Raw genomic sequence first — 21,174 nt, 5'->3', positions numbered from 1 at the left:
GAGCTTGCTTTTCTGGCTGATGGAATGGTGGAGGACGCTGGGGGGCTTCGGGGGAAGGAGGAGATGGGATCTCTTTTGGAAGTTGTCCTGTGGGGCTGTGATACCGGAATTTTGACAGGCAGCTACTGATGGAGCCACCCCCGCACCTGCAGGGCTGAGCCAGGGGGACCCCCTGATGTCGTCCCAGAGCAGCTGTGCCAGTCAGCTCCTGAGGGGCCCACTGGCCAACTTTGAGTTACAGGAGCCTGGTGCGTGCCCTGGTTCTGGGCTTCCCAGGTGGCGCTAATGGTATAAAGAACCTGCCTGGCAATACAGGAGACGCAAGAGACATGGGTTTGATCCCTGGGCCGGGAAGGTTCCCCCGGAGTAGGAAATGGCACCCCGCTCCTGTCTTTCTTGCCTAGGTTTCCATGCCTTGCTCACCTCCCACATCCTGTCGCATCTCTTCTTGTCCACCTAACCCTTGGATTTCACCAAGGGTTCACCCCCTCTCTGGGGGGCTCAGGTTTCCCAAGGCCTGCTCAGTCTTCCCCCATCGGAAACCCCCCAACATATTTTTGCTGCGTTATCAGTCAGCCCAGACTGCCACAGCAGATGCCCCACACCGAGGGCCTTAAACAGCAGGTGTTTGCTGTCTCCCAGTTGAGGCTGGAATCCGAGACCCAGGTGTGGGCAGGGCTGGTCCGTCCTGAGGCCCCTCTCCTGCGCGTGATAGATGGCCGTCTCCTCGCCGTGTGCTCATGTGGGCATCCTTCTGTGTCCTTAAGGACTGCAGCCCTGTTGGATCGGGATCTACCTTGATGACGGCTTTAAAGTTCTCATGTCCAGATACAGTCACATTCTGAGGTCCTGGGGATCCATTCTCCACTATGAATTTTGGTAGGGGCATCATTCAGCCCATAAGAGCCACCCTGTCTGGCTGCCTGGACAGACTTGGGAGAGAAGAACACCATTCCACTTAAAAGTTGAAGTAACTCCATCTTGCTTTTCTTGAACATTAAAATTGGGAATAAGCGGACTAATCCACCTTCCAGCTAAACTAACCCTTCGGGGCTACGCTCTCAGGCGCTGTGACGGCTGAAGGGTTTTACACCCACCCAAGGCCGGGTCGCAGCCCGCCACACTTAGTTATTCCACCTTCGCTCAGCCTGCTGTATTTCTGCACCCAGCGGTGAGGAGAGAATGGAGTGATCTGGGGGACAGATGAGAAGCCTTAACTTGCCGAGTGGCTGTCCGGGGCCGCCTTGACCTTCCTCAGGTCCCTGAAGCGTCCACAAAGCCTGTGAGGCGGGGCCATTGTTCCCCCCACCCCTGCTGCAGATGGAGGCATGGGGCACCCAGTTGAGCTGAGTGATGAACCCCGGCTGCAGTAAGTGGCCGACCTCAGGCCTCACTAAGCACAGCGGGGGTTGAGCGGTTTGCATGAATTATTCTTAGCCAGGACAGAGCCTCATTTTTCTGATAACTCACGGCCTGTCTGTGTGACCAGTCTTGCATCTAGCTGATTGGAGTGGAGGTGGATGGATTTATGGGTCGGGACCCGTGCTGGCTGCGGTAGTAGAGGCGGGAGCAGAATGGACCAGCACCTGCTGCCAACCCTGTGAGCAGGGCTCACTGAAGTATGGGTGGGGAGCCTGGAAATGTGCGTAGTGGGTGTGTTCAGCTCTGCCTGGGGAATAAGGGAGTGGGAAGGAGGGCAGGAAGGCTTCCTGGAGGAGGTGACCTTGGCACGACTCATTGGGCGCTTTCATTTGTGTTCAGCACCCCAGAGAATGTCTCTTCCACCCTGCCTGAGAACACCATGTAGTCTGGAGAGATCAAAAGCTGCAAGCTAACAGACAAGGTGGTCCCAACTCCACAGTTATTCCAGTCCTTAGTGAGTGAAGTGAGAAACCAGTCTGCAGCCCAGGAAACGAGTCCCCAAGTGAGTCTGATCAAGCAGAGAAAAGCGAGCGCTGTGTTCAGTTCCCCCAGGACGTAAGCGTCGTGCAGATGCCGGGCCAGGACCCAGGGGCGACGGGGTCCTGTCTGCGCCACCAGGACTAAGGGGCTCAGTGGGGACTTCACGGTTCCAAGAAGGACAGTCGCTTCTTGTCCGCAGCCCTGATGGTGACTACACTCCTCACCTGACGTCCAGGCCCTGGCTGGTCTGCCCCGGGGGGACCCGTGGAGCCAGCACTTCAGCCCCAGCTCCTGGGTGCCTCGTGATCACATCGGCTGCACTGTGGGTCACTGGGGTCGTAGTGAAACCTGAATGTGATCCTGTCTCTGCCGACTAACGAGTGGGACGGAGCAGGGAACCCCTTGCTCCGATAAACAGCCATGAAACTGAAGACTTTGTGGCGAGTGTCTCCACCCTTTCAGCCAGGATTTACTGAACTTCCATTTTTCTCAGTGGACATGCACCCCCGAGATCACGGGGTGCTCCACGAATGTGCTCCCTACCTCTGAGAGCTCAAACATACCTGTTGGATTGAGCTGTGTCCCCTAAAAGACACGAGAACATTCCAGCCTCTGGCACCTGGGAATGCGACCTTCTTTGGAAATAGTTCGAAAACATGCAGACCGTGGAGCAGTTAAGGTCTGAAAATGCCGGGAAGGCCACATCAGATGAACTCCAACAGTAAGGAACAGTCCTGGACTCCTGGAACAAGGGGGCTGGCTCGATGCAGTAGCTTTCCTGGAGGCCTGGTCCCCCTCCTGCTCTCCCGCCCAACCAAGCTTGCGCTCAGGCTCCGCTCCGTGGCCGAAGCTCCCCAGGTGCCCCTCTCGGGGCAGCAGAAGGGCCATTCCAACCCCCGACGTCCTAAGGATCAGGGTGGAAGGCTCTCTCTGCCAGAAGCTCCATAAAAATCTCTCCCGAGTCTTGCTGGCTGTTAAATTTCACATCTACCCTTGAACCTGCCACTCTTCCCAGGGGGCAGATGTGCTGCTGGCTCTGAGCCCCTCAGCACCTGTCCTAGAGCCAGGGAGGGGGTCAGTCCCCCCAAAGCCACAGAGCTGAGAATGGTGCTTCCCACTGAGCAAAATCTGGGGGCTGGCAACACCAGGAGAGAGGCAGGAAGACCAGGAACTGCCAGGGGAGGGAACCACCCTTGGGGACCAGTGGGGCCTCCCTGCTCAGCTGGGAGGGGTGACGACGATGGTCCTGGTGGGACGGGGGCACTTACTGAGTGATGCCCGTGCAGCTGGCGTGTGCTCAGGGACGCGTGGACCTCGAGTCATCGGTCCGCCCATCACCCCTGGAGGCGGGCACTGAACAGAGCCCCTCTCGCTTCCCTGCTGGGCGTCACAGATGTTAGCATGCGTTCCTGGAGCCTCCTTTCTCATAGACAGGGTTGTCGCCAGTTTTCTTTTTTTTAAATTTTGGCTTAGCTGGATCTTCATTGCCTTGTATGGGCCTCTATTAATAGCTGTGTGTCGAGGGCTCAGCAGTTGCAGCATGCGGGTGCAGTTGCTCCAAGGCGTACGGGATCTTGGTTCCCCGATCAGGGATCGAACCCGTATGTCCTGCATTGGAAGGAAGATTCTTAACCACTGGACCCCCAGGGCAGTCCCACGACAATCCCCATGTTCTGGTAAGAAAGTCCAGGCCCAGGAGGAGAAGCTGCACAGCCTGAAAGTTACACAGCTGAGATCCACCTCCTGGATCTTTTCCTCTGAATGTGCTCATGGGGGAGAGGGTGTGTCTTTCAAACAACCACCAATCACATCAAATGCCGTGCTAGCACGGCTGGCCTCCATCCTCCTGGCCTGCTGACCAGGATGCTGCGCTGACCGCAGGGACCGCTGACTAGACGCCTTGGATGTGGGTGGACCTGACCCCAACCCCTGGGCCTCCGGGCACATCAGGGCCCCGAGTGGACGCACTAAGCATAGGGTGCTTGTTCAGTCACTCAGTCACGTCCGACTCTTTGTGACCCCATGGACTGCAGCACGCCAGGCTTCCCTATTCTTCACCACCGCCTGGAGTTTGCCCAAACTCCTGTCCATTGAATCAGTGACGCCATCCAACCATCTCATCCTCTGTCGTCCCCTTCTCCTGCCTTCAGTATTCCCCAGCATCAGGGTCTTTTCCAGTGAGTTGGCTCTTCTCATCAGGTGGCCAAAGTATTGGAGCTTCATCCTCAGCATCAGTCCTTCCCATGAATATTCAGGGTTGATTTCCTTTAGGACTAGCATAGGGTGAAAACACTCAAATGAAGGCTGTGTGCATTTTCTTCAAGTACATTTTTGAAGCCCTTGTGCCCTTCTTAGCGGGGCAGCCAGGCTGACTGATGGGGTTTGGTGCAGTGCAGGCCCCAGAGACACAAGCCACTGGCCTGGCTCCGTTACTTCCCTGCCGTGTTGTCCTGGCTCAGTGACTTCACCTCTCTGGGCCTGTTTCCACACCTGCAGCAGAGGTCGGCTCAGTCCCGCCCTCATCCAGACCGAGGCTGGCTGTGCCCGGGGCTCCATGCAGCAGGTTTGAGGAGCTGCATGGAGAACAGAGCCTGTGAAGCCCCGAGCACCCACTGCCTGGCCTGGCCCTTTGTGGAAAGCCTGCCAACTCTTGACCTGGAAGATGGGGTAACTGTCCCTCCCAGAGTGAACGTGGGCTCCGCGGGGCCCATCCCCGGCATGCCCCCTGCCTGTCAGCAACCCCTGGGGGCTGATTCAAGACTTAGGGAGAAGTGATGTGTTTGGCCCATAGCACAATATCTTGTCCCCAGGGCGTGACTAGTGAACTTGAGCTACTGACCTCCCACGATGGGCCTGGGAGGACCACTGCCTGGCGAGCTCCAGGCTGTGGGCTGACCTTCCAGCTAGACGGGTCTTGCTCTGGAGGACCGCCCTGGGGAGGCCATCTTGGCTGCTGTTAGCTGCAGCTCGTAAGGATGAGCTGAGCTGCCCTGGCCGGTGGCAGCCCTTCTGTGAGGGCTCCCGCGTCCCCCTGTGCACCCTGGGCCGGCAGTGACAATGCCCCCGGATGTGGGCCTCCAGCCCCGTCGCTGAGCTGCCCGCCCACCGGCCGCGGCTATTGTCTCCTGGGCCCCGGTGTGGCTCAGGGCAGGGGCCGGCGGGCAGGGGGACTGTGGGAACGGATTAGAGGCCAGGGGCCGGCTTGCGTCCCCCCTGCACCAACTCCTGATCAAAGGCATTCCTGGGATGACAGAGCTCTGTGCGCTCAGAGGCGGCCCAGCGTGCGGGACACACGCCCCACACAGGCGCCCCCTTCCTCACCCCCCCTGGAGCTGGGGCTGGATTCACGGCAGGACAGCCGACCCCTGCCACCTGCAGGGCCCAGAGATACCGCTGCCTGGCTTCCAGGGGGACAGGCTCGGGGTCGGGGGGAGGTGGGAGCCTGGCCCAAGGCTATGGTCACCCAGGGCCCCGACTGTGACCTCTGCAAACATGCCTGCCCAGGGACTACCCCCCACCCTGGCCTTAGCACACAGGCCATGTCCTGGGGTTTACTGGACCTCTGGCAGGATCAGGAGCTGGCCAGCCCTAGGGGAGCCCCCAGCCCTGGATTCCTCGCAACACAGGGGGCCTGCCCACCACACCCGGGTCCCAAAGGGCCTCTGCAGCTCCATGCAGCCACTGTGTGCAGGCCAGGGGCGCACCCCATCAGCCAGACGGCTGTCCTCCAGGGCTCACAGTCTGGAGCGGGGAAGCACCACTTGTGATGGTTCCTGGACCACCCAGAGCTGCCCGTCTAGGTGGGGTGGGGAATGCGCGAAGAGGGTCTTATGTCAGCCTGGCAGAGGACAGGGGGAGGGGACTCCAGGCACAAAACTGGAGGTGGTCTAGTCCTCCAGCGTGTCCTGCAGTCCTGAAGGCGGGAACTTTGGGGATAGAGGGGGTGACACTGGGGGAGATGGGGGCAAGGCCCTGGAGATGGGCCCAGGCCCCAGGACCTCAGACGGAACCGGAAGGAGCTAGAAGCCCCAGGGAGGTCTGGCAGAGGATGGAGGGGCTGCCGGAGGCAGGGAGACCGGCTGGGAGGCAGGGAGGCCCCAGGTGAGTGGCCATGGGCCCAACTGAGACCAGGGTTCCAGAAGGGGGCGGTGGACTGACACTGGACAGCTTTGTCTCAGAAGCCCCTCACAAGCCTGGGTTTGTTTTCATGACAGGCACGGGGCAGGGCCTTCACTGCCATCCCAGAAGGGGACCCCAAGGGCACGGTGGTGGTTGGAGAGCTCTGGGCCTGCAGCACAACTGAGGGGAGCCCAGCCCTCTCCTCCTGGTGGCTTTGCCGCTGGAAAGACAGGCCCTGGAGGAGCCTTAGCCCAGACCCTCTGTGCGCTGGGGGCCATGCATCTTGTCCACACCGGGTCCCCCGCTTTGGCTCCCCACCCACCCTGCTCCGCACACAAGGGCTGTCTCCCCGTCACGCCCTCTTCCTTCCACCGTCTGACCCGTCAACACACGAACAGATCTTCTACCTGAAACCCTAGACTCCATAAAACAGCCTGTAGCCCCGGCCGCCCCAGCGCCCACCTCCCCCCACACTCCGTCCCCACAGCTTCCTCTGTCGATTCTCACTGGAACTTACTGCAACCACTCTTGCCCTAGGAAGGTGTGTTCAGTCGTGTCCAACTCTCTGTGACCCCATGGACTGCAGCCCGCCAGGCTCCTCTGTCCATGGGATTCTCCAAGACTGGAGTAGTTCGCCATTTCCTTCAGGGGATCTTCCTGACCCAGGGATTGAACCTGCGGCTCCTGTGTCTCCTGCGCTGCAGGCGGGTTCTTTACCCACAGAGCCAACAGGAAAGCCCCCGCTCCCCCCTGAAACTGCCCCTCAAGATACCCTGAGGCCCTGGTGGCATCAGAGCCTCACTTGGGCCCCTCTAGGCCTGCAGTCCGCGGGGACAGACCGTCAACATCTCTGGGCCCCGGTGCTGACAAACACAGGGCACGATCCCCTTTCAGAGCGCAGGGACCTTGCTTTCCTGCCCACATCCAGCTGCAGTGCTTGTGTGAGGAGGCAGCAATTGAAGCCCCTCCACCTCACCCTCTCCCAGAAGCTACAGGTTCCACGGACTCGTTGGTCCCCCCCACCCCTCTCCCTGCAGCCTGGTACACAGCAGGCGCTTCATAAGGGCTGCAGTGAGCTGACCTGGTGCGTAGTGGTGGACTGGCCACGTGACTCAGGCCTGCTCCTGGCTCCCGAGCTCCTAGCTCAGTGAATGCTTGTGGGGGGCTGGGAGAGGGCACCTCGGGGACCCCCAGGCTTTAAGAGGACCCGCAGGGGTGGGACCAAGGTTCACATACTACTTCCTCCTGGCGTTGGGAATGTGGGCAGTTCACAGGCCTCTGAAGCCCAGAGGAGGCCTTGCAGGTGTCCAGCAGGTCCCCCAGGCCACCAGGTCTGAGTGGAGGCCACTGGACTGCAGACTGGACACTCATGTTACTCCCCCGGGCTCAGGGCCCCTTAGGGCCACGATTCACCTACAGCAAACAGCATTTTGCGCCAGAAGAGTTAAGGAATGCCAACTTTACTTGACTATCTGCAAATAACTGGGGAGGGCGAACTGGTCAGATGTGGGCTGGTCCATGGGCAGACAGTACGGTTGCATGACTGGGCCCCGAGCCGCTGTCTGAAGCGGTTAGGGCCGCCTGAAGCACGTCCCCCATCTCCGGGGGCACCACCTGGCCCACCCCACAGCAGACCTCCGGGCTGGATGTCCGGCCTGACCCAGCCCCGGTGTCCGCAGCGGCCCACCCATCAGCCCGCCCCAGGAGACAGACAAGCAGGCACCGCACTGGGGTTTTACCAATTTTATTTCTAGACTTTTCACGTTTGTCTTGTTTCCTGCTGGAAACGTGCCGGTTACATGTCTGTGCTGGGAAACACCGCGGCGTGCGACCATAAACACACACAGACCCCCCCAAGCGCCCGCCCGCTCGCCGGCCCTGGGACAGACTGCCTGTGTCCCCAGACCCGCCCCTGCCTTTGGCCTCAGCGCACACACGTTCCCCCACCGCCGGCCACGGACAGACCGTCCCGCTCGGACCCCGTTTGGTTCAGACAGAGGCGCCACAGCCAGGAGGGTTGAGGTAAGCACAAGCGAGGGTCTGGCTGCAGGGCGGGCGAGGCGGGGCTGCACCTGCCAGGGGCCTGGGGGTCGCGGCTGCCCCGTCTGGGGCTGCGGTGGACGGTGCAAGTCCTTTTGGTTCGGCAGCGTGCTTGGCGGCTCTTGGGCATACAGCCCCGTTAGCTGGCTTATCGTTGAGATCTGAAGTCTCTTTAAATGAGCTTTTTTTTTTTTTTTTGCTATAATGACCAGAACCACAAACAGAACACTAATATAACACATATAACGCACCCCAAACCGAGACACGGTCTGGGAGCAATTGCAATCATGCCAAATGACCAAGTCCTACAGCACAGCACCACGGTGGCACGTGAAGACACACTTGTTACACCAACAGCAACAACAACAATTCAGTTTTCATAGCTATACGAAGAGAACGATACAGCTGTAAAAAACCTACTGAATGGTCAGTCTCAGGTCAGGTGGAGAGTCCAGCATAACAGGCGCAGGGCAGAGGAGACACGCCCAGGGGTCCTTGTGAATGTGGCCGGGGGTCGGGGATCCCCACCGGGCCCCTTTTTTTGGGTTCTTGTCCACGTGTCTGTCTGCCGAAGCAGGAGGCCGTGGGTCAGACAGAGCCTGACCGCCTGGTCTGCAAATGGCTAAGTGAAGCTTGAGGTATTGTGAAACAGGAACCTTTTTGGAATAGAGCAGTAATCACATTAAGTCAAAATTGATCACATTAAAAAAAAAAAAACCTACAAAAAAAAGGCATCCGTAATACATTTTTTTTTTCTATGAGAAAATTCAAACTAGAACATGGCTAGTATATGTCATTGTAAAACAAACAAAAAAATCTGATCCTCCAATAGCAGCAAAACAATGTGAAAGATAAAGAGAAGCAATGTGAATGTTTCCAAACTGTTCTGGGAAGTCATCGGTAGCAGCGAATAAAGAAAACGGAGCCGCAGCCTGTCCCTCGCGTGGTCCCCACCCGCCTCCCCTCCGCACACTTCCACCCTCACCTCCTCGCTCCCTTCAAACACTCCCTACAGAATAATTACAAAAAGGTACATAGCCAAGATGTGCAAATTACCTATCGGTTGCTAAGTTTCTTTTATGAAAGGAGGGGTCGGAGATCATATTAGAACTGAACTTGTTTCCAAGCATCCTACAACTGATGCCTCTCCAATTGGATCACTCTGGGAAACACCAAACAGGCCAGATCAGCTGAATTCACGTCTTTGTGTTTTTCTCTTGGGATTTTTTTCCCCCTCTCCTATAAAAGGATCTAACTTTAATAAACTGTCCTATACTCGCAACATCTAAGGCAGAAAAGTGTGTGTGTGTGTGTGTGTGTGTGTGTAAATCAAGGGGAGATTGCATTACTTTATAAATCATACTGGCCTTACGAACACCCTCTGCAATAAATATTCTTTTTTAGCCTTAACTATAAATTATATATTTTAGTGTTTAAAAACCTTCCGTTGCAAAACATCTAAAGTTAACTCTGAAACTGCTGGTTCTCTAGGTAAACCTTTAAGGCCTCTACTTTCAGACACCAGTTGGCACTGAAGGATTCCTAAACTTCAGCTTCTCTACAGAAAAGGAAAGGAACACCCCATCCTGGCAACATGAAGAATGGATGCACACTTTCTTCTCCTCGACCAGAACCTAGTCCTCCGAAGTATCACCGCCCACTTCCGCTAACACCATAGTGACAAACACCTGCCTTGCGTCCTGTCTGCACCCTAGTACTGGAATATCCCCAAACCATTCCATTAGGAAACTGTTCCCCGCCCTCCACACACCACAGAAGCAGAGATGTCACCTAGAGACTGAAAGTGCTTTGAAATGGAATGGTTTTGGAATATCGAGAAGGAAAAAAACAAAACAAAACAGAACAGCTGTAGATTTCACCTGGATATAAGCAGGCTGCAGGTCTGTTGAGTGAGAAAAAAAAAAACAAAAAACCAGCATCTCATAAACAGGCTAACTACAAAAATATGAAGATTATAAAAATAGAATATATTAGGTCGCTATTGCGGTTTCTCTTTCTGGTAGTGGACGCTAGGAGTTGGCGGTGGCCTTCCGTCACCGTGATGCAGGCCGGCGCCTGGCAAACCCCGCTGGTGGTCAGTCCACAGGGAGAAAGAGGATTAGCCTTTCCAAGATGCCAAACTCTAATGCTACCCTAGCCGAGAGGTTACATTACATCAGCCACTGACAAGGTGAAGGTTACACGCCTACCTACAAAATAAAATAAACAAATGACTTATAAAGTGACTACATGCATAAGCAAGATACAGGATGCCTAAAACTGCTTTAAAGCCGTGTCCTTAAGACAAGCACACGAGTATGCTCCCCTATCTAAAATCCTCTTCTACTTTAAGAATGGGATGTGGACTTTTTTCTATTATTTTTTTTTAAGAAATATTTTTATGCTTTTTTTGTTTGTTTGTTTTAAACACATAAAGAATCAAATCTAATCCTCTCCCACAGACTCGCTCCTTGTGTTAATGTCTATTCTTACAACACAGAGACACAAACACATGGATATCAAAACTAGTTGATTACGGGGCTTAAAATCCTCTATTTTTGTAGCACAACCCTCTTCCCTCTCTTCAGCTCAGGGTTATGTAAATCCTATTTTTTTTTCCTCTCCTTTTTTTTTTTTAAAGACAGCTTTTCGGGTACTTTTTTCTTTTGCTTAAGTCAGAGACGGAAGGGAGAAAGAGCAAAGGAAAACACCAGGACAGTGAGGAGGGGGCCGCTCTCCCCCTGAGGGGGCCAGGCCGGAGCCCCGGGGCGGCCCCTCCCTCGCCGCGGCGCCCTCAAATGTTCACGTCGCGCACGTCGGTGGGCGTGCAGGCCAGGTCCACCTCCTCCTCTTCCTCCTCCTCCTCCGCGGCTTTGGGGTCCAAGTTCTGCTGCTGGGCCTGGCGAAGGCTGGACTCCAGGAGGGCTTCAATCTGCTCCTGGCAGGCGCGGAGGCAGTCCTGGGCAAGGGGGGTGGGCACGGGGCTCTCAGAAGGGGCTCCACTAACCTCAAATGCTGCTTCCCTCAGACTCTAGGCCGCTGCCTGGACCCCAGGATCCACAGTGCCAACCCTGTCTGGCCACCAGCTGCTCCCCTGCCCTGGCCCGAGGAGCCCACAGATCACCCAGGCGGTGGCAAGCCCGCTCAGGACCCAGGGGCTCCGGTGGACACAGCTGACCCTGCCTACCTGCCCGGAGCCCCCAGCAGAGCCCAGCCCCCAGGTTCCCACTGGCCCCACTGAGGCCCCCTCAGCACATTCAGCAGCAGCATCTGAGCCCGGACTGGAGGCCCTCTGAGCCCCCGCTTCTTGGACTTAATCTCTGTCATGTCAGCCCTGTGGTGAACCCAGCCTCCCATGATGAACAGCTGTCAAAAGCGTTAGGCCGTGCCTGACCGAGGATGAACGCCGGGCGGCCCTGGGGGACCTGGGTCCTTTACCACCGTCCTCTCCCACTCGAGCCTGCATCCCGGGAGACGCTCTGGTGGGCATGGCTCCCGCCACAGACCTCCTCCCACAGCGACCATCCGACGTGTTCAAGGGGGAGGAGGAACCATGAAGGCCGTGGGCCTCTGCTGGTCCCACCCGGGGGCAAATCTCCCAGCAGCTCAAAGGCGCCGCTGGCAGTCGGGTGGCCAGGCTCCAGGGCTAGAGAGGCCACACAGGGCTTCTCTTCTAGAACCAGGAAAAGGCTTCAGGGCAGCCTGGAACCCAGACCCATGCCTTTCCCACAGTAGGAGCAAGGCTTGGCATGGGAAGGCACCCCCAGCGTCCACCTAGATGGGGCTGGAAACGGTGAACGTCACCCCAGAGAAGTGAAGCTGGACCAGGAGGGCTTGAGTGAACCCCTGGGGATCTCCCACGGGTACGGGGATCTCCCACGGTGCAGGGATGTCAGGCTGGGGAGGCTTTCCCAGACACCTTTTCAATATTCATCACGGCAAAGGAAGAAGCATGTATGTGCACATGGCCCCACTTTACAGAGGCGGAAACTGAGGCCCAGGTGTGGCGGGAGACCCAGGACTGCCAACACCCCCCTCAGGCTCCGATTCAAACACCTACTACTGCCTCCGGAAAGCCCCCTCACCCCACCATAGCAGGAAGGCCCCCTCTCCCCTCCCGGGGAAAGCTCACTTGCCACTGTAACTCGGGGGGCTGTGTGGTGGAGCTAGAGCAAAGGGGTACAGGAAGGGCCCCCCTCTCTGCCCCAAACCCCACAGCCCCCTCAGCCTCACAGCCGCATCCCGTGGAAGGCAGATGGGGCCACGCCTCCACCACCAAGAACTTTGAACTCAGTGCTGTTTGTCACCTGGTCACCAGACTAACGATTCCCCTACAGCCCCATCCTTCAGCCGGGAAGCTTTTGTCTCAAGTCTAATTAAAATATTCTCTATTCAAATGAGGGGTCACGCAGCCATTTCCTACAACTGTCTGGGGACAGCACCATCAGTGGCGTTTTTAGCTGAGGCTCACCCCGGCAGTGAGGCTGAGATGCCCGCTCCATCCCGGGACTCCCTCTCCAAGATGCCCACACCTCCGGACAGGAAAGCCTCCTCCTCTGGGGGCCACGCAGGCTGCGGCCAAGCACCGCTGGCAGAGGACAGGCGGGCATCCACCCCACACCCCGAGCCAGACCTGGACCGGGGTCAAGGCGGTCACTGTCTCCCCCATGGGACCCTGGCAGGGACGGTGTGACTCCCCCACCACCAAACCTTGCTGGTCTAATTTGGTAAATGCCCCCGACCCTTGTAATTGTCACTTTAATTGTTTAGGATAAGAATGGGGGATAAGACAATGGCATCTTTAAGGAGAAAGAGACAATGGACTCTGGCTTTCACAGAAGCAGCCTCTCAAAAGAGGCCATAAAAACAAGTTGTCTGGAGTGAGACCTCACAGGGGCCCTTGTGAAGCTTCCTTTTATCGGGCATCCACATTGTCGCCCGGACAAAGCTCGACCGGTCCCCACCCCACACCACATTAGGGCATGGACCGTTGACCCTGCCTGCCTTGTGGCCCCTCTTCCTGGATGGCTCCCCCACCCTGGGAGGGGTTTAGGCTCCAGGGACCCCCGGGGACCACCCTCCTACCCACTGATAAGTTCCCGGAGTCTTTTCTCCCCAAAGGAGCCCCGCCCCCTGGGAAAGGGCGTGGAGTGCCCCCAGGCACTCTGCCAGGGCCGCAGCCTGGCCCCGAGCCTCCGGACGCAGACAGCCGCTGGTCTATCCATCCTCCACGTGGCCCCTGCTTCCCAGGCCCTTGATGATTTCTAGTACCCAGAGCCAGGCAGGCCCCCTGCCCACGCGGGAGCGGGACACTCACCGGGTCACATCTGATCACCTTGGAGAGGAACCGCGTCAGGCGGTGATAGGAGAGGAAGCCGTTGGCGCTTCCCAGGTGCAGGCCTTGCGCCGCGGCCACCACGCTCCCGGCAGCCACCATGGAGGGTGGGTTGGAAATGAACTTCACGTCTGTGGCAGGGGGAGACAGAGAGGCAAGGGGGTTGAGTGAGGACGCCCTGGGACCCTGTGCTCACGGGCCTCCACCCCCAGCCTGTCCTGCAGATTTCAAAGGGATGGTCAGGAAGTAGGCGAGGCTCCCCACGCCCCAGCCTTGGTCATCATCCTGGGCAGCAGAGAGAGCAAGTCAGCTCAGGCTCTCCGAACACGGCCTGCGACGCTCATTTACAGACACCAGGGGAGGAGACCAGGAAAACCGCTGGCGGAGGCCTCTTGGCATGGAAGCCTATGAATGGATTGCTTATTCACACAAGCACACAGAAGAGTCGTAAGAAGGCGGGGAACACCCACGAGGAAGGTGGTGTCCCTCTACAACGCTAACCCCAAGCACCCGGGCGGCCATCCTCCACGTGGGAAGACGTGCCCAGATGTTCACTCCACTTACCCCCCCCAGGGACTTGGGAGGGGTGCAGCGTGACTTCATTACTGCATCCGCCAGTCCTCAGCAGCTCTCCCCACGCTGCTGGGCAAGTGTCCACCCCAGGCGGTGGGGTGTGGGGGGGGGAGGTGGCTCCCTGGGTGGTGCCCAGACAAGGTCACCTGTCGGCCACTCCCTGCTGTGCGGACACCTGGCTTCCCTTCGGGGGAACAGTGTCATGGAAGGTGGAAAAGCCACGAGGGACACTGCAATGACCCAGGGCCTGCAGGCTACCTCTGTCGTTTTCAATGAGGAATGATTGGCGGGAGGCCGCTGATTTCAGCATCTGAACGGGGGCAAGGGTGGCCTCTCAGCCTGGAGTCGGGCCATAGGAGGTCAGTCCCCACTGCCTCACCCTGCATCACTGAGCTGAGTGGGAGGGGACAGTGCACAAAGGCAGTGTGACTGCTGCGGGGCTGGGGAGCACACCCCCGCCCCACAGTCTGGCTTGAGACATCATTGTAAGAGCGAACAGCCAGGGCCTCCTTCCAGGGAGCGGGAGCCTGCAGAAGGGCTGGGAGGGGAGGAAGACAGCCAGCCCTGAAGGGGAGACAAATTTGGGGCTGCGCACTCTAACCACTTAAAAGAGAAACACCCCTGCGAGGTGTCTCCCCCCTTCCCTCTAAATGGGAGCAGGTCCACCCAGCCTGGGGGCGTTTCATCAGGGCCCATCATAATCTCAGACATCGCTGTGGCCAGAGCACTGCTTCTGACTAGCCACACCTTGAGAGCCCCGTCCAGCAGGGAAGGGATGACACGCTTGGACAATGTGCACAAAGGTAAGCGTGCATACTTGTGCAGGTGCTTTGGGGGCCTTATCTGCTTAGATGAGGGGTGCACAGATTTCAACTTGGAAGCTCCAACAGCTGTTCCTATTTGCTGCCCAGTCCATGGGGTCGCCGGAAGTCAGACACGACCAAGCGGCCAAGAGTCCAGTGGGCCACAGCCAGCGTGGGCATTGGAGCTGACCCCCTAGGTCCTGTGCTCTCAGCCTGGTACTGTGCCAGTCTCAAAGAGGTGCTCCTCACAAGAAACGCGCTATTGCGTACACCCATGGGCCAGGCAGCACTCCTGGTAAAGAATCTGCCTGCCAGAACAGGTGATACAAGAGACCCAGGCTCGATCCCTGGGCTGGGAAGATTCCCCCGGAAAAGGAAACGGCCACCCACTCCAGTATTCTCGCCTGGAGAAGCCCACGGACAGAGGAGCCCGGTGGGGTATGGTCCGTGGGGTCGCGAAGAGTCGGACACAACTGAGCAACTTGAGCACGTAGCGTGCACACATGGACACACACGTTAGAAGCAGAGCAAAACCCTACCCGGTGTGTGGGTGGCGTGCCCCAGCACCCCTGGGCACCTAGTCAGGAACCTAGGTCTGCCAGGCATGGACCAGGAAGAGCAGACACCCGCCCCCCTCCCTAGCACCTTTCAAAAGGGACCCCTGCCATGTGGAGGGCTGGGGCACGTACTCATGCCTCCACTTCACAAAACCTGTTTGAGGCTGTAACATGCCCTTCTCACCTCAAGAAAACACCCCCACCTCGGCTTGTGACTCAAGCACACAGCTGTGCCACTCAAGTTCAACAGCTCAGGACCCGCTTTGGGGGGTGCTGCTCCCCGGCCCCCCCAGTGCTGCTGCAGATGAAATGCTGAGTCACCCCGGGCCATCCCCCGCCTTTCACCCCATGTGTGTGCAGGTATCTGTAACTCCAGGCCAGGGGCGCTGGCTGGGCTGGTTCTCAGACAACTGCCAGAGCGCGGGCACGGCCTCTGTGCCCAGGTTCTGCGCTGTCTGCACCCCCTCCCAGGCCACACACCCCACTTCCCAGGGGTCCCTGGAGTAGGGGCGGGGGTGTTCCGGGCTGTCCCAGCCATCCTCGGGGGAGCGCGTGCAGGAACCGTTCCTTGCATTATCTGCGGGAAACTTGGTCGTTTCTCTGAACCACTCTCAGCTCCATAAAAGGCTGCCTGCAAATCTCTGGAGGCTTCTCTTCTCGGAGGCATCCCAGCCAGAGAATGCCTCCCTACCCGCTTGCCGGGCTGGCCCCTGGAGGCCGGGGAGACACGTGTGAGAGCCCCCCCCCACACCATCCCTGCCCAAGGGCGGGTGCTGCGGGGCAGGAGAGCCAGGGGAGGGGGCACCCTCACCCCTCAGATCCATCCAAACTGAGATGCTCTTGGCCTCTCGTCTGCCCCCACCCCGTGGCTCACTTGGCAGGACGACTTCTGAGGGGTCCTTCTTAGAGGGGCTCATGCCTTGAGCAGGCAGGAAAATGGGGCAGCACAATCTCTCCACCTCCCCTAACCTGGAAACCTCAGCCACTAGAACCCCTGGACATGGGGAGGGTGACATCAGATGGTGGGTGGGTGACCCCACCCCTTCTGGGGAAGAGGTGAAAGATGTCAAGTCCTCTTTGGTGGAGCGTGGTCCTCAGGTCGCCCAGAGGGAGCCCCCAATAGGTCTGACTGCTGAGGCCTGGTGAGGGGGAGAGACGGCCCGCAGAAGAGCTGGGCAGGATGGGGCATGGGTCCCTGGTCAGGGTCCCCAGGGGTCCTGGGCCCAGAGCATGGGATCAGTGGGAGGAAGGGGTCACAGGGCTCAGGAGGCAGGGCTGGGAGAAGCAGGAGGCGGCCCCTGTGTCTCCCTGGGTTCTGACTGACTGGCCGCCTGGGGGCTGGGGAGAGGGCCCTGCCAGGGAGGGTCCCCCAGGGATGGTCCAGAGCGGTGCCAGGGGAGTTGTGGGGGGGTGTTCCTGCTGCCAACCGCAGCGGCCTGAGCCCAGGCGCTCTGAAATCGCTCCCAGGGAGAGCAGGGAGCGGAGCCGGAGCCCCTGGCGGGGCCTCAGGCAGCCAAGCGCCTCTGCTGGCCGCCCCCGCGCGAGGGCCGCGGCCTGCGGCCCAGAGCACGTGGTCCAGGCGCTGCCGGCCGGCGCTCCCCACCCCTGAGGCGCCCCTGGCAGGTGGCCCAGCCGGGGAGAAGCCAGGAGGGGGCCCCGGCAGCTCAGGCTCCTTGAGGACATGGGAGGAACGGGTGGGGAGGGGGACGGTGGGGGCTGGACGGCCAAGGTAGACCCCTTTCAGCACAGAGTGACCCCTGCCTGCAGCGGGGAGCAGGAGCTACAGCAGCTGGACACAGGCAGGCTGGCCACCCGCCCCCGCGGCCCCCAGGCACTGGGTGGTAACAGACCAGCCTCTGCTGCCCCCGCCCAGGAGGCAACGCCCCCCTCCCTGGAGCCCTTAAAAGCAGCCCAGCCCTCTCTGCTCCCCAGAACGGGGGACAGAGGAGCGCTTCCAAGAACGGGAGGGGCCCGGGGAAGATGTTCCCGCATCTCCCCCGACGCGGAAAACCGAGGCATGGGCCAAGCAGCTCCTCCCGGGCACCAGCGGCGGGGACCAGCACCCTACCTGTGGCACAGAGGGCAACGAAGGTCTGCGCGTGTTTGCGGATGATCTGCTTGTTCTCCTCGGCCACCGGCATTTTGGAGAGGAAGTGCTCGATGAAGTCGTGCGGGGTCATGGCCGCCAGGTTCCACTTGAGTTTGTTCACCAGGACCAGCTCCATGTGCTGCGGACCCGGGGGAAACGCGTGTCGAGAGGCGCAGGCGCGGACCCCAGTGGAGCAGGGGTCGGAGAGAGGGGATGGGGGTCGCTGGAGGGTCCGGGAAGTGAGGGGGAGAGCGCGCGACCCCACATTCCGTGCAGGGACGGTGCTGCTCGCCAAGGGTCCTACCCTAAACTCAGCCCACCCTGGGCCGGCGGAGACCAGGGGCCCGCCCACACCTGGAACGCGGAGCCGGGTCAACCGCGCGGGCGCCGCCCCGCCGCCGCCGCTGGAGGGCGCGCGCCCCCCACTTTTCGCAACGCTGGGGGCGCAGAGGTGGTGGGAGTCAGAGGGAAAGCGAGGGGGGCGGCGGCGCGGCTGCGGGGCGGCGCGGGGCCCCGCCCGTGCGGCCGCCTTCCTTGGGGGCGAGGGTCTCTCGGCGGCCCGCCGGGGACCCCCGCGCCTCCCCCACCCCGGGGTCCCGCGGCTAACTGGGCGTTCAGGGGCCGTGGCGGGGGTCCCAGGGTTACCAGCAGCTCGTCGGGCCGGATGGAGTTGTCAGTGTAGACGCACAGCTTCTCGGCCGTCAGGGGGATGGTCTCCTTCATCTTCGAGGCCACGAACATGCAGGTGGCCCCCAGCAGCTGCAGGCGGCTCTTTTTCACGGGCTCCAGCGACAGGAAGCGGTCCAGGTAGTTCATGGCCAGCGGGAAGACCTCCTCCTCGCACTTCTGCTCCTCGCAGACCTGCCGGGGGGCACCGGGGGCCGTGACCGCCGCCGCCGCCGCCGCCGCCGGGAGCGCCCGGCCCCTCTGCGGAGACCTCGCGCCCCCCGACCCGGCTCGCGCCAGGGCGGCTGGACTGCGAGGTCTCTGAGCGCGCGGAGGGTCGGGGCAAGGGGCAGCAGAAGCCGCCGCCGCCGCGCCCCTCTTCCCCGGGAGTCCCCAATACTCACCCACCCCGAAACTGAAAGGGAAAGTCCCAGCTAGGCTGGCACAGTGGGGGCGGGAGCGGGCACAGCTGGGCGGCGTGTGTCGCGCGCGGGCTGTGGGTCCCAGGGACCCCGGCCCGCGTGGGTGCTTCGGGAGCCGCCAGACCTGGGGTCGGCAAAAAATGGGGCGCAGGGCCGCGGGGAGGGCCGCGGGGCTGGGCGCCGCGCTCGCAGCGCCTGCGAGACACAAAGGTGGCGTCCCAGGCCGCCGCGCCGCATTTCCCCAGACGTCATCTTTTCAAAAAATATTTAAAAATATAAAAAAATTAAGTGGGTACATAAAAATGCCCTGAAAATGACCCTCAGACTGTCCTTTACCCAGGCCGGGAGTCGGGAGCTCGTTGCGGGCTCAGGGGAGAGCCCCAGGAATTCAAACTCGGGGGCCCCCCTTCCCCCTGGGCGCGGGCGCCGTTTCCTTCTCGCAAGGGCACCACGCCGCACTTTCAAAAATTATTTTAAAATACTTGCGGTGCCCCGGGGAGCCCTCTGAAGGCCTGAAAACGTGCCCCTGGCCCCCAGCTCGCTCCAGACAGGTCCCCCAAGCTGAGATCCCGGCAGATGAGGGTCCATTCCTAGCGTCTTGGGGGCCACGCGACCTTGCAGCCCGGCGTGCTCTCTGGCCCAAGCTGGCCTTGCGGGACGCCCCGGGACCCACTGCTTGAACAAAGGGGCCCCCTTTCCCGAGAGGGGTCCCCCCACAACTACCCGAGCTCTGTCCCCGCGCCCCTCCCGCTGGGTCCCGGTGGCGGCGCGGCCCCTCGCGGCGGCCCCAAGCGCCTGGCCGGCCGCTCCCCGCCCCCACCCTGCCCCCAATTATTAATAAACACTTTTGCTTTGCAATAAAAGAACAAAGATGGCGCATAATACTGGCACGAGCGGCCCTTGCATACGTGTCCATGGATATTAATTTAAAAATCAAATCTATGCCCCCTCCCCCTGGAGCTGGCGGCTCAGCAGCCGCGCGGCCGCAAGAGGAGGCGCAGCGGGGCTGCGCGGTGGAGGTCCCGGCGGGGGCCACAAAGGACGCCCAGCCTGCGGGCCCGCACCCTGAAGCCAACTGGGGTGCCCGGGCAGTGGCTTTCCCCTAGGGTACCCCTCCTCGACCGCCGCCGCCCCCACCCACCCACGAAAGGAATTATCTAATGACCCCACCCCCACTCCCTCCTTGTTCAAAAAAATACCCTGAATATCTATATATTTTGGAACTACGATTCCTAGCAACACTCTGGCAAACTTCAAAGTTTGGGTGGGAGAGAAGGGAGGGTGATGAGTGGCAAAGAAAAGTGGGTTTGCGCAACAAGTCGCAGGAAAGTGCTAAGAGAGCCGCCCGGAGCCCCGCACCTCCAGCATCCAGGTGGCCACGATCTTCCGCATGGACGGCAGGATCTCCTTCTGCACACACTTGAAGTAGGACACCGAGGGCGCGCAGGTCTCCTCCGCCTTGAGCATGGCCCGCAGCACTCGGTCGTTGAGGAGGTTGGCATCGGGGTACGCCCGGCGAATGGTTTCCATCTCGCAGCACAGGAGCTGGTGTGCCATGGTTGGGGGCTCGGCTAGGTGGCCGGGGGGCGGCGATGGGTCCGGGGCTGGGTCGGCTCTCGACTCGGGCTCCTGCTGCCCCGCGCTCCCTCGAGCTCGTCTGCCCCTCGCCGGAGCGCGCGGACGCTGCTGCTCGCTGCTACTGCGCCGACAGCCCTCTGGAGGCTCTAGGACTTTGCAACTTCCAACAAAACTCCCCTGTAGTCCGTGTGACGTTACTGTTGTTAAGCAGAGATCAAAGCCGGGCAGAGAATGGGAGCGGGAAGGAGGGGGGCCGGGCGCAGGGGGAGGGGGCGCGGGCGCCGAGCGTCGGGGAGCGGCGAGGGGCAGAGCCCAAAAGCCATCCCGGAGGCGCCGCGCCTGCACCGCGCGGTGTTGCCCCCGAAGCCGGGTTTTCATAGAAATGCAAACCGTCCTAAGGCTGCCTTTCTCCCCGCCGAGGAAGAGGGGTGCAGGAGCGGGGGTTGGGGGGGGGGTCTGTCCTCCCCGAGCGGGTCCCGCAGGATTTGGGGGGTTGGGTGACGGTGGCTCTGCAGAGGGGGACAACTAGGAGGGCGGGCAGGCCACACGCAGCTGGGGGAGACCGTGTGGAGGGGGACGCTGGGGTTCGGTGACACTCTGAGCCGGGAGAATGGGCGCATTTCCGAGAACGCCACGAGGGCACCCACGGGCGGAGGCAGCCAAGGGATCTTAGCGTCTACGTCTTCTTTCATTTTCATTAACACGTGTAAATTTCAGGAACCATTTACCATTCAGGGACTCAGGGCAGAGCCGACAACCCCGGTGGAGGTTTCATTCCCGCACCGAGGGGGGTCTGTGCAAATGCCGGAGGGGTAACCCCCAAAGTTAAAGGGCTTTCAGCCTAACACGCGCTCGCTCAAAAAATAAAATAAAATAAATGCCCGAAAATTCCAGCAGCAGCCCAAGATGGTGGCCAGCATTTCCTTCGCCCTGTCCTCTTCGCCTGGGGGATCTGCGCACTGTCTTCCTACCTTAGCTAGTCCATTCTTGCGGGGGGCCCCCAACACTTCCCCCCCGCCCCCGCCCTGTGCCGGCAATTTAACAGCTAGAAAAACACTCTGAAAGGAAGGCTGCAAAACAGTGGTCTCTG

At 60.0% G+C, this 21,174-nt stretch overlaps 1 protein-coding gene across 1 annotated transcript; it reads right to left on the bottom strand.

Moving 5' to 3' along the window:
* Positions 1 to 7,749: 7,749 nt before the first annotated feature.
* On the bottom strand, positions 7,750 to 20,223 carry CCND1 (cyclin D1). The gene is made up of 5 exons (XM_027959928.2): positions 19,866 to 20,223; positions 18,064 to 18,279; positions 17,398 to 17,557; positions 13,379 to 13,527; positions 7,750 to 11,020 (listed from the first exon to the last, which is right to left on the bottom strand). The coding sequence occupies exons 1-5, from the start codon at positions 20,061 to 20,063 to the stop codon at positions 10,856 to 10,858; spliced, it is 888 nt and encodes a 295-aa protein (XP_027815729.1). The 5' UTR covers positions 20,064 to 20,223; the 3' UTR covers positions 7,750 to 10,855.
* Positions 20,224 to 21,174: the final 951 nt, after the last annotated feature.

The sequence above is a fragment of the Ovis aries genome, chromosome 21, assembly GCF_016772045.2.
Source record: "Ovis aries strain OAR_USU_Benz2616 breed Rambouillet chromosome 21, ARS-UI_Ramb_v3.0, whole genome shotgun sequence".
Lineage (NCBI taxonomy): Eukaryota > Metazoa > Chordata > Mammalia > Artiodactyla > Bovidae > Ovis > Ovis aries.
This window is presented reverse-complemented; position numbering and strand designations above follow the sequence as displayed.

Bases quoted from the DNA above. Each gene is read 5' to 3' on its own strand.
- CCND1 (XM_027959928.2), bottom strand. From the start codon at position 20,063: ATGGCACACCAGCTCCTGTGCTGCGAGATGGAAACCATTCGCCGGGCG. The intron at 18,280-19,865 runs GTGCGGGGCTCC...GCCCCCCGGCAG, and splicing joins TGGCCACCTGGATGCTGGAG to GTCTGCGAGGAGCAGAAGTG. The intron at 13,528-17,397 runs GTAGGGTGCTGG...CCCCTGCCACAG, and splicing joins CGTTGCCCTCTGTGCCACAG to ACGTGAAGTTCATTTCCAAC.